Source organism: Heterodontus francisci, chromosome 19 (genome assembly GCF_036365525.1).
Source record: "Heterodontus francisci isolate sHetFra1 chromosome 19, sHetFra1.hap1, whole genome shotgun sequence".
NCBI lineage: Eukaryota > Metazoa > Chordata > Chondrichthyes > Heterodontiformes > Heterodontidae > Heterodontus > Heterodontus francisci.
Window position 1 is genome coordinate 77,856,973 of NC_090389.1, and position 13,342 is coordinate 77,870,314.

The 13,342-nt window shown below is 40.2% G+C and overlaps 1 protein-coding gene across 3 annotated transcripts in view; it reads left to right on the forward strand.

Moving 5' to 3' along the window:
• Positions 1 to 13,342, forward strand: part of mst1rb (macrophage stimulating 1 receptor b) — a 131,269-nt gene that overhangs the window by 8,259 nt on the left and 109,668 nt on the right. For 2 of the 3 annotated variants that reach the window (XM_068052054.1, XM_068052056.1), the window contains exon 2: positions 8,087 to 9,575. In XM_068052054.1, coding sequence (XP_067908155.1) covers positions 8,370 to 9,575 — 1,206 coding nt within the window. In that variant the 5' untranslated portion in view covers positions 8,087 to 8,369. Of the gene's footprint in view, positions 1 to 5,910; positions 5,936 to 8,086; positions 9,576 to 13,342 lie in introns of all 3 variants that reach the window. The other variant, XM_068052055.1, reaches the window with a different exon arrangement.

The window sequence follows — 13,342 nt, forward strand, 5'->3', positions numbered from 1 at the left end:
GTATTTTGAGCTCCCCCTTTGTGAATCCTTGTTCACAACTTTCCAATTATAAGGCAAAGAAATTAGCACAAACAGGCTTTCTTTGGTTTAAAGAAGAAAGAAGAAATTTATTAAACCTTAAACTTAAACTCTAATACGGTTAAATCCTATACATATACGACGCGCCCACGGTAGCTTGCACACGCGATACACATGTAAATAGGGACAGACAAGAGCAGAAGCAAAGATAAGTAGAATTGTTTGAAGCAATATCTTGTTACTGTTTCTCGAGCTCGCTGTAGTCCTTGATTGAAGATATGGTATTGCGTTTCGTTGGGGCCCGGTGTTCCTTTTAAACCTTGTTCACGTAGGAGCCTTTTTCTCTCTTTGAGTTTACGTGTCTTCAGTGGTTTCCGAAGCTGGTGAAAGTGAGATGGGGGCAGACAGGAGAGAGGTCTTATCAAACCAGGAGCCAGGAGCTTTCTGAGTTTGAATCCTTTGTTGGAAGTTCAAATCTCAACAGCCAGCTAGTCATGTGACTAAAACTGGTCTGACCACTTTTTCTGTGTACTGGGGAATCCATGACTGTTAGTACTATGCAAATGTCCTTCCAGTCAAGGGCTTGCAATTTTAAATTTTAGTGCTCATGTGGCAAAATCATGTATGCCTCAGTCTTGGCAGGTGGTGGGGGTGGCGGGGGGGGGGGGGGGTGGGGTTTGCCTGACACTATGTTAAAGGCACTACATATTGACATGTTGTAGAGTCCTGACTGGATAGCACTTGAGGTGAATTAGTAGAATGACACTTCTGCTTCAAACTAAAATTACTATGGACGTAACATTGTAAATCTGAATGCTAATCATTTATTGTTGAATTTTGCACGTTTGCTTTAGAATATGTCTTGGAAATCGGCATTCCGTTCTTTATGTTGTTACGAGCGAGGTAGGAGGAGTGTACTGTCTTTTTGTAGTTCCACTTCTCCACAGCTCACAACAAACATTTAAAGGCTTACCCAGTTACCGATATGGTCAATCATAGACTCGACTGTTTATCCCAGAATAAAATACAGCAACCAGGTTTCTTTAATAAACAACAAAATTATCAGTTTATTATAAAACAAAACTTACCCAGTAAAGGTGCAAAGCATTAACACACAGTTTGAAATATGAATATAAATAGATATTCCCTTCTAGATACCCAACACACACACAGGCACACACACACACACACACCAATAAAAGATAGATTAAATAAAAAGTTTTCTCTGCAGAGATTCACTTTATAAAAAGACAAAAAAAAAATTACTTTGGCCAAATACTTGTTCGTTCTTGAAGGAAAAGGAGAAGATATGGAAGGATATCAGTTGTCCTTGGTCTAGTGTCTAGGTACACGGAGATGGGTCACTGGGATCTTTTCTGGAGCAGTTTTTTTCAAGCGGCGTCAAGAATTAACCTGACAGGCTTTCCAGGAGTTTCTCAGGAGAAATGCGGCATCATGGGTTTTAGCTATAACACACTGGATTTTCCAGGGTCTCTTCGAGAAAGGCAAGCTGGGTGTTTCTTTCAGCAGGCTACAAACCCAACTGACTCAAAACAGTAATCAAAAATGAAACCCACTTTTGAGCACCATAACTCTTGCCATGTCACATCTCTGTAAACAACTCCCCTGGCTACCAAGTTTCCTGCTGTTTATTTAGCTTAAGACATGTGACATCCAGCTAAGGTTGTTTTTAAACACAAAGCTCAAGTGTCTTCCCAGTGGCCCTTGTAAAGAAAACCACATCCATGGAATCTTTGCAGTTTTCCAAATGAACCAATGCCCATAATTGTTAACACAAGTCCTCAAAACATTTTATGTATGGTGCACCTTCATATCAAAGTACTTAACTCCATGAGTGCCACTAGTATGATGTCTCAATTCATTGAGTTATCTCAGTAGAGGCTCAGGCTTTTAGGTTTTGGCAGAATTGGTGAAAAAATGAAGTTTGACTTACCTGTGTACCTATTTACTGACTCCTGACTGTGCCATACCTGAACATCACCACCAGCACCTTCCCCGTCCTCACCCCCACTGCACCGCCACACCCCCCCCCCCCCCCGCCCCCACCGCCCCCACCACCCACCAACACTCCCTTGATCCATGTACTTTTTGGTACTCTCTCTATTTCACTACATTTCATTGTTTTTGTTGTGAAATATTTGGATCACTTCTGTTTACAACTCATTTAAATCTGATTAAAAATAATGAAATCCCTGATTCACAAAATATACTACAGACTCTAAGTAAAATTGAATCTTTTTGAGTGCAATAAATGGGAATGACAATTACCTGTTGGCACCTCACTTCTTTCAGAATGAGGGATGTTAAATGGCGTAAAGTGGGAACGATTCTGTACGGAAATGTTTGTTGTAAAACATTGAGCAAACTTTTTGGATTTACCATTGATTCCTGATTTTTTTAAATAGACTTTATTTTGCATTTCTGAGCTGTTGTGTTGTAATTTTTGGGAAGTCTGACTCCAATATAAAGCCTGCTTCAGTAGATTTGCATCATGCACTTTCTGAAGAAAGACATGGTTATTATTATATTTTGGATTGCAGTTGATGTTTTTCAGATCGCATCAACTTGGATGTAAAATAGGTTCAGTAAAATTGAAAACACTTGATTCTTTTTGCCACTTTTAGTGATTCCAGAACTTGTTGGAGTCCTGACCTTCAGTCTGGCCAGGCTACCAGACATGAGTTAACTTTCTGCAAGAACTGATGTTTGCATTGGTGTATACTTTGGCCATGGGAGAGGGGAGGAATCCAGGAAACTTTTTTTTCATGAGCAGTAAGAGCCAAAATAACATGTTTTATTAAAAAAAAAAGTTGCAGGGCAAATTTGAAGCTCAAAGTTGTGTTTTGTGGGTGCTGTGTTTAAAGGTGAAATTCCAGGTTTGTACACTGCTAGTTATCACCATGTTTAGTGAAAGAGCCATGTGTATATATTTATGTTAGCTGGAAGAAGAGGGTGACAGGGGAGCTGCTAAAAAGGAATACAGGGGCTCTGCTTTGACATAGACAGTGGTGTGTCATTGCTAATCCAATCACTGGTTAATTACATCAAAAATGGGTGCATCGGGTCAGAATAACTGGTGGGGACTTTTCCCCTTCTTTAAAGCTGTGGGTAATTTACTCAGCATGGTAAAGAGTTGGAAGTAAGCTTTAACATGCTTCTTTTATGCGTCATTTTTCAAGCCCTTTCCTCTTTTGAAAGGGTGAAAGAAGCATATGGTGTCTTCTTAAAACATCTGAAATGGAAGTTACTGCTCTGGCTTTGTATTAATTGCAAAAACAAATCCTGCAGCTACCTGTTGATGGGAGCAGGTGGTTGGGAGACATGGATGATTTGGCAAAGCATCTATTGGAATCTTTGGCACCTGGGTAGAATCATAGAATGGTTATGGCACAGAAAGAGGCCATTCAGCCCATTGTGTCTGTGCCAGCTCTCTGCAAGAGCAGCCTTTCTAGTCCAACTCCCCCACCCTTTCCTCATAGCCCAGCACATTTTCTTTCTGTTCAGATAAGTATCCAGTTCTCTTTTGAAAGCCACAATTGAATCTGTCTCCACCACACTCCCAGGCAGTGTGCTCCAGATTCCAGCCACGCACTGCGCAATAAAGTTTATTCCTCATGTTGCCTCTGGCTCTTTTGCCAATCACCCCAAATAGGTGTCTCTGGTTCTTGACCCTTCCACCAATGGAACCAGCCTCTCCCCATTCCCTCCGTCCGCATCCCTCATGATCGTGAAAACTTCCATCAAATCTCCTCCTAACCCTTTCGTCTCCAAGAAGAACGGCCCCAGCCTCTCTAATGAATCCACACAACCAAAGTCCTTCATCCCTGGAACTATTCCCACAAATCTCATTTCCTCTTTGGTTTCAGACTGATTTGCCTGGAGGATTGAAGAAGCATGCATCTCTTTAGGATGTGACTTCTCCTAATGACAGTGAATGGAGTAATGATTCAATATTGCTACAAATGTTCAACAACAGAACTGTTATAGTATATGAGGCTCTGATTATTAATGCAACAAAATGAAATGGCATTGTCGGAGCAAGCAGTTCCAAAGTGCAGCAAAAAAGGACATAATTATTATTGTATCTCACTACCAATCAACCAGCCATGTCCAATTACACGTTAAACGGAAGTGTAAGGCAGGTATGAAAAGGGGATTGAAGTTGACATGCCCTATCTTTTAATGAATTCCCCTGCAGTACAAAATTTCTTCCACATAGGTGATGGTGTTATGTCCTGACAGTCACAAGTATCTTTCCTTATCTGATCCATATTGCTACAGGAAAGACTTACATTTATATAGCGCCTTTCACAACCTCAGAACATCCCCAAGCTCTTTACAACCATCGATGAACTTTCAAAGTGTAGCCAAAGTGTTGTAGTGTAGGAAACAAAACAGCCAATTTGGGAACAGCAAGATCCCACAAACAACAATGTGGTGATAACCAGATAATCTGTTTTAGTGCCGTTGGACACAGGTAAAATGTCAAGCAGGACACAGGGGAGAACTCCCCACTCTTCAAATTGTGTCATTGGATCTTTTACATCCACCTGAGAGGGCAGATTGGGCCTTGGTTTAATATCTCATCCAAAAGGCAGCACCTCTGACAGTACAGCACTCCCTCATTAATACACTGGATTGTCTTCTACTCAAGTCTCTGGAGCAGGGCTTGAACTCTCAATCTTCTGGCACACAAGGTGGGACTGCTATCAACAGAACCACAATGACCACCTTGTTCTGGTATAGGTCACAGGTATCTAAGCACTCAAACATCTTAGCCAAGTGGCTCTTCTTCATGTGTGAACCCCAACGTTAAACGTCAGTAGGTTGCTCGATAACAGAGAGCATTACAGCCAAAGATCATGCTGTTCTTGCTCAACATCTATATGTGTATACCTTTTGTGCAGAAGTTACTGGATAATGATCAGGGTGACAGTCACTGAAGCCTGTTGTACAACTCCTTCAGAAAAGCCAATGAATTTGAGAAAGGACATCTATTAGTACACATTTTCCGTCAGGCTTGTTTATAATTTGCTGAGTTTTGGATAAAATGATAGAAAGGAAAACAAAAAGAAGTAATATAATTTCATGTGAGATGTTCAGTTTAGCTTCTGTCCAGAGATTTTCTGACATGTGACCGACGATCACAAATTATTAACAAATAATAAACCTTTTGAAGAAAGAGAGGTTTGTATTTATGTAGCATCATATCATTATAGTGAAACACTGCTGAGTGAATCACTTTTTGCAGTGCAGTCACTGTAGGCAAAAAAAGCACAACAATATTGCACACACTAACGTGCTCAAAATAGCAACAAGGTGAATGACTGGTTAATTTTTATTTTGCATTGTTGGTTGAAGGGGGGAAGATGGGTTGGCAGGAGAACTTACTGCTCTTCAGGTAATAACATGGGATCTGTAATGTCCACGTGGATCACATGCAGACAGTAATCTTAAGAATCATAGTGATTCCAGCACAGAGGGAAGACATTTGGCCCATTGTGCCTGAGCTGGGCTTGGGTTCAATATCACATCCAGAGCAAACCTCGCCAACAATGCAGTACTTCAGGTGCTGTACTAGAGTGTCAGGTAGACTTGAAAGATCCCATTGTACTAGTTCAATATTTATCCGTCAAGCAACAGCCAAAAGAAACAGACGATTTAGTTGTTATCGCATTACCACTATTCTGTCGTACCCCGAGTGACCATTGGGTTGAGGACCATCACTGTTAATTATGCTCCTTTTCTCATCCAATGTTTGTGCATATATTTTCAGCAGGAAATCAGTGGGCAGCCATCAGGAATGACAGTACAAACTAATTTTCCTTTTCCTTTTCTTTCCCACGCACCCAAACCTCGTGATGTTTGCAGTGGCCCTGTTTCTGCTTGAGCTGAGGTGAGCTAACTCAGTACAAATGGCCATCCCTGGTGGATGTTACATAGTGGTAGCATGGTGGTTTTATTACTAGACTAGTAATCTAATTTAAATTCACTTAATAAATAAATCTGGAATAAAAAGCTAATATCAGTCATGGTGACCCATGTAACTACTAGATTGTTGTAAAAAACCCATCTGGTTCACTAATGTCCTTTAGGAAGGAAATCTGCTGCCCTTACCTGGCCTGGCCTGTATTTGATTCCAGATCCACAGCTATGTGATTGACTCTTAACTGCTCTGTGATGTGCCAACAAGCCAATCAGTAATGGTCAATAAATGCTGGCTTTGCAGTGATGCCCACATCCTGTGACTGAATTTTTTAAAAAGTTGCTCTGTTCTTCTCTGAATGACTCATTTACCCTCGGCCCAAGGAAGTTTTGCTTTCTGTTTGCACAGTGGAAAAACAAGGAGAGGAGGAGCTGAGGAAAGCATATGGGCATAAGTGTTCAGGGGAACTATTGCCACAGAGAACTTGCAGCAGACTGGCAGTGACTGATGGTTTGCAGTTGAGTTCTAGGCCAATCGTATCCTCTGCTGTATTTTAATTAATAGCTCCTCCTTCCCAAGCCCATGAAGTGACCAAGTGATGGCGTGTGATAATGTTAGCTCATACAGGAAATGTGTAGAAGACATAGGATGCTTTTCAGTTTATCGCACAACAGTAATCACAGTGACTAACTGGGCTAAAGTATTATCACAAATCACAATAAAACGCAAATGCTTTCAGGTTTGGATGAATCTTGAGATTGGAGTACATCCTTTCAGGTAATAATTACCATCTAATATCATACAGAGGTTATTGAATTTAAAAGACTAAATGGGAAAAATATTTTTGGAAGCCATTAATGCTAAAAGCACATTTAGTATTTGTTGACCTGTTTCAGTGAGTTTCATGTGATGTAGGACCCTACATTGCCAGGGAGAGGGGCTTGTGGGATAAAATGCTTTTTTTTAAATGAAAAAGTTGGAATTTGCCTCTTTCATCAATGACTCATTAATTACAGAGAAAATTGCAGAAATGCCAGCTTCCAAATATTTTATTAATGGGTAAGGCTAGCTTCCTTTCAAAAAAAATGTCCTTTAGCATTTTAATAAAGTGAATTGAAGGATGCTCATATTGTTCGTACTTGTGCTGCAAATAAACACTCATCGCTGTGATTGGATCACGCACTTTGTCCTTCCAAACTTGGGTTGTGTTTGGGGCGAGTGCATTGAGCTAAGGTGAATTACTCTCGATCACAGACCTGGTATTCATTGTGGGAGTGATTTCAGGTGATTAATTGAACATGACAACATTATAGTGTGTTGTCTTTAAGTGTGTTATTTTTAATAGCGAATTGGGACCAGTAATCCAGATGATATCCAGTGACAACAATCAAGGATGTTGTATTACGCAGCATTGACCTCTGCATTTTTAGATCCCACAGCACTATTTCGAAGAAGAGCAGGGGCGGAGTTCCCAGTGTCCAGGCCAATATATATCCCTCAGCCAACATCACTAATTATCTGGCCATTATCACACTGTGGGGAGTGGAGAGAACTGCAGATTTCTTTAAAAACTCCAGGATGGAATGCAAACAGGGGAACTCAAATGAAAAAGGTTGGATGATTGAATATTATAAGGAAATCTCATCTGCAGGATGCAAGCGACCTTGAAAACGACAGGGTCTTCTAAGGGAAAAGTCTTCATGCATAAGTTAAAAAATACTCATGATAAACACAATGTATGGCACCGGGGTTGAGGGGGAGGGGTGGTGGTGGTGGTGGGGGAGACTTTTTGTGGCAATTCAGAGTAACATGAAAGGGTGAGGGTTTATTTTTTAATTCTGACTTCTGAAGAGTGGATCAGAAGGCAATGAATATAATTACAAGGTGATGAAATCTCTTTTGACTTTACTTCCCCTGCGATGATTGTTTTTATGAAAGGATTGAATGTGCTTTCAAGTGTAAGGTGTTGAGTTCTTCAGCTGAAGGAATGTTCTGTTAAGTTCCTTGTGCTTGTGTTTTAATTGTTATTTAGGGGTTTTCACACTTAACAAGGGGAGAAAAGTCTGCAACCTTCCTTGATTTTCAGCTGTCTAACTCTTATTTTTTCTCTCTCTGGTGTAGTAATACCCATCTGGGAGGTTTCTGCAGGAAGAGAACAGCTGTGAAGAGAATACGAGTTTTGAGTCTGGCCTGCACGATTTTTACCTCATCTTTAGTGCAGACAAATTGTCCTACATCGACTTATTACAACCTCATTTTCTTCGTTACTTTGTCATGAATTGAAGCAGAATTGAAGCAGGACTGCTCACAAGTTAAGAATCTTTTCTTGATCATTTGAAAATTTGGTAATTGCTGATCTCTTCACCTCTGCTCCACCCTTGTTGAAGTGGCATCTGGCAACGGGATGACATTTGGGGCGGAAATCTTCCTCTGGCTAGCTGTATGGGTGTTGACAAATATTTCATTCTGCGATACTCACAAGTGTGCAAGGGCGCCCAAGCACCTAAACTTTGATGTCCAGTACACCCTGACAAATTTTACTGCAGAGCAACCAATCCAGAATATAGTGGTGCACAATTCTAATCCACGAGGTATCTACTTAGCTGTGAGGAACCGGTTATATGCTTTAAATTTAACTCTTGAAAAGACATCTGAACTGCAGACTGGTCCGGTTGGCAGCCCGGACTGCGCCATGTGCAAAAGTTGTGCAACAAACTGGGAGCCAGTAGTTGGCATGGAAGATAATGACAATGTAGTCCTTGTATTTGATACTTTTGAACCGTTATTATATAACTGCGGAAGCTCTCAACATGGCATCTGCTATAAGCACAATATTGCACAAGGTAATCTAAGTGACGTCATGTGTCTATTCAAGAGGGAAAACAATAGGCCTGACCATTGTCCTGACTGTGTGGCGAGCCCTTTGGGAACCCAAGTGCATGTTCTTGAAGAATCATTTGTCACCTATTTGTTCATCGGTGCCACAGTCAACAGTACAGTGGCAAAATCTTATAGTCCAAAGTCAATATCAATGAAGAAACTGTTGGGATCAATGGTTGGGTTTGAATTCCCTTCTAATACTGAATCTTCTTTAACTGTGCTGGATGAATTTCTAGACTCCTACCCTATAGATTATATTTATTCCTTTAGCTCTGAAGATTATGTCTATTTTCTAACTGTTCAAAAGGAAAGCACAACTTCAAAAAACTATCACACTAGAATCGCTCGGTTGAAGTTTGGAGACTATGAGGTCAGAAATTACCGTGAGCTTGTTCTGGAGTGCCAATTTGAGCCAAGACGTAGAAGGAGGACAACTGGGGCTGGGGACACCCTATACAACATATTGCAAGCTGCTTATTTGGCTAAACCAGGTGCAGATCTTGCCAAAGAGCTTGATGTTTCAGAAACAGATGATGTGTTGTTTGGAGTTTTTGCAGAAAGTGAGCCCAAAAGCAAAGTCTTGCTCAGGAAATCGGCCCTATGTACTTTCCCAGTCAAAACAATCAATGAGATAATAAAAGTTGGGATGGAAGCTTGTTGTCAGCAATCAGAGGAATCCCTGGAAAGGGGACTAAAGTTTTACCAGGACGTGGAGTACTGTCCTCAAAACGTGAGTACAGAATTCTTTCCCTCTATTTTTCTTCTTTCTATCCCCACCTATCTGCACTACCCTCAGATGTGTATACAAGAGGAAGATTGGAGCTTAACTAGACTTTACATTAAGTTTGAATTGCAGTTCATACAAGACTAGTGATTGTGGGAATATGACTGGGGGGAGAGGGCTGCGCTCAATGACAGATTTAGGTCTTACAGCCTTAGGTCTTGATCATATCTAGGGAGCCTTAGGTCTCAACTTTTGAGTGAGGGGTGGGCATGAACTATACCCCGTGCACCCAAAAATGGCCATGGCCCAATTTATAGGACATTTTATTTTTAAAATACCCGGTGGGGAGAGGGATTATATTATGGGCTGGTCAAAATGAAGGATGTTATTGTTGGGGAATGGAAGATATATTTTCTGTTTATTCTACTTTTGAACTTGGTGCCAACCATTCCATTGGCCTAATTTTGTTTTCTGTAGCCAGTGTTATCACCAAGCTAACTCTACAATGGGACCTATAGTCACATGGACTGATTGCCCCAGTGTAGGGCGGGTGGTGCACATTTTACATCACTTGAACCTCACACTGAGCCCGATTTATCTTTAATCACACGGGATTAATGTCAGTAAATTCCAGGCAGGCTACTGTCTTTGATTCAGTGCTTGTTGAATAAGTGTCTGGAATAAGTGTGCTGTTGCAGATCTTAAAGGTCTGCAGCAGTTTAAAGAACATTGTTTTTTAAATAGTAGCTCTTGATTCTGTAGCAACAGTTGAAGAAAACGTCTGAGAGCAGTTCTGGCAGAGGTATAGAGCCAATTTCAAAGAGGAGTCAATTGCAATCTGACTGCAGCAAGTGCACCAGAGGGAAGACGTCCTGTTTCTCATGATAGCCATTAGGTGAGCTGAAGGACAGGCCAGCAAATTTGGTAGAATGTGACTAATCAAATTAATGCCAGCACTTTTGGGATTCTTGTTCACTACCTTAACCACAACGCTATCATATACTCAGAAGACTGATTTAAGTTGGGGTGAATTCTTGATGATATTAATGTGTTGATCTCTTGGAAGAAGTGGGAGAAATCGATGAAATGTCCCTTTGCTATTTCATACTTCCTTATTGTTATGACCGAGATGGAAGGAGTGCACTGTTAATTCAGTCCCACTTCTCCACAGGTATCAACATATATTTAAATTTTCCCACTTACCAATACCAATCATGTACTCTATTTTTCCCAGAATAAAACACACCAACCAGGTTTCTTTTAATAAACAACAAAATTATGTTTATTATAAAACATGTCTTAACCAATAATGATGCAAGCATACACACATATTGAAATATTAAAGCCCCTTATTTATCTTAGCCCCTCACACAGACACACATATACACGCACACACACCGGTTAACTGGGAAAATAAAAGGGATTTTTGTGTGTAGCGCTGTTACAAAGAAAACAAATAAAAACACTTCAGCTTAATATTTGTCCTTGGTTTTGGTTTGGTGTCCCAAATGCATATATACGTATGTCACTGGGATCTCTCTAGAACAGTTCTTTCCAGGCGATGTTGAAGATCAGTTTGGGTAGGCTTTCCAAGAAATACAGCTACAGAGGCTTCAAATAGTTCTTACAGCAGGAATGTGGCAACAAGGGTTTCAGTTCCCACACATTCAATACACTGGGTTTCTTCTAAATAGGAGGAAATAGGAATCTGACACACTGGATATACAGGGTTTCTTTTCAAGAGTGAGAAATGAGCTGGGTCTTCATGGCAGGCAAAACCAACTGTCTTTTTGTCAAATTCAATTTGAAACTAAAACTTTTCAGAAGTCAAGTCTCCTGACCTCTTTAAATTTGGGCCTGTCACATTTTGTAAACATCTCCCCAAGTAAAAAACAACCCCTGCTGGGTGATTATCCACAGATAGGTGCCTTCCAGTAAGACTAGTTTACAAGCCAAGTCCAGGAACCTTCTGGTGACTTCTTTTAAAAAGACATAAGGTTCACCATCTTTTCAAGATTCCAGATGAATCAACATCTATAATTCAACTGTATGTCCTTAAAACATATTTTACAAAAAAATAGAAGCATTCTCGTAACATTATGCTCCGATATAACTTGCATATTCATTAAATCTCCTACCCTCCAGGCTGTTTTGATATTGGTTGTCTAACTTCCTTACAGTGATGCTGTTTGCAGGTTTTTGCATGATGTACTCAAGTATGCTACAATCATTCAAACATTTGGATGTGGAAAATTATGGGGAGTTTTTTCCCAGCGAGTTGCAGTACATTTACTCATGAGATGGTGGAAGGGGAAGCCACTTGGAGTAAATTGTTAACTAAACTAGATACTAATGAGGAAGGTCAGGAAAATATCTTGCATTTAAAAATGTCATCTGATAACCAATTTTGCGCTTGTGAGGTTTTCATCAAGCTTGTTAACTGAAGGATGTTCAATCACATTTTTAAAAAATGTGCAGCACTTGCGTGAATTGCATCCATTTTTACTTCCAATCTCTTGCCCATAAATAATCTGCTAAATCTCACACAAGGCAGGAATACTGGCACAGATTAAAAAGAATAAAAATGCAAATCCGAAATAAAAACAAATAATGTTGGAGATAACTTTTGGGTCCAAAGAAAGAGAAAATATAGGGTAATATTGAAGTTGGAGACTCCCAAACCTTTTTGCTGAGTCCCCAGTATTCTCAGAGACTTGTATCCCATTCACGTCCCTTTCCCCTTTCCTATCACGCAGTGTTTTGTAGTCCCCAGAAAGATGGCAGAGTTCACTCCTGTTGGTTAACAAAAATTAGAGAATTTGAAAATGCTCACCCTGCCTCCAATCATGCTTCAACACTTTCTACTTTCATGCAGAAGTCAGCAGATGTCACAGAAATGTCTTACTCTAACTGAAGCAGCCTCACATAGTCGCATTATGGGAACATAGGAACAGGAGTAGGCCATTCATCCTTCTGAGACTGTTTTACCATTCATGGCTGATTTGTACCTCAACTCCATTTACTCTCATTTGCTCCATATCTCTTGATCCCTTGCCCAACAAAAAAATCAATTGATCTCAGTCTTGAAACTTTCCATTGTTCCAGCATCCACAATCTTTTGGGGGAGAAAGAATTCACAATTTCCACTGCTCTTTATGTTTTGCTTTGGATTCTCCCACTCGAGGAAATGCTTTCTCCGTATTTTATCCTATCAGATCACTTTATCATTTTAAATTACTTTTCAACCTTCTAAACACAAGGGAATGCAAGTCAAGTTTATGGAACCTGTCCTCATAATTTAACCTTTTAAGTATTATTCTGGTGAATCTGCACTGTACTCCATCCAAGGCCAATATATCAGGCGGTGCCGTGCCCAAACTGAACTCCAGATGAGGTCGGACCAAGCTCTATAACAACTGAAGAGTAACTCCTTCACTTTTGAATTCCAAGCCTCTTTAATATAAAGGCCAACATTCCATTAGGCCTTTTGTATCTGTCCACTAGCTTTTAGTGACTTGTACATGGCACCTACTTTCCTTTGCTCTATTCAAAAAATAAATTTCTGATTTGTCTTTCTCAGATCCAAAGTGAATGGCCTCACACTCCCAACATGGAACTCCATTTGTCATAGTTTTGCCCTTCATTTAGACTGTCTATGTCCCTTTGTAACTTCCTGCTCACAAGATTATCTTCAATTCTATTTTTGCTCATTTTTGCTAATAAATGAAACATCATCAGATGACTTCTGGAAGTCCATATAGGCAACGCCCACA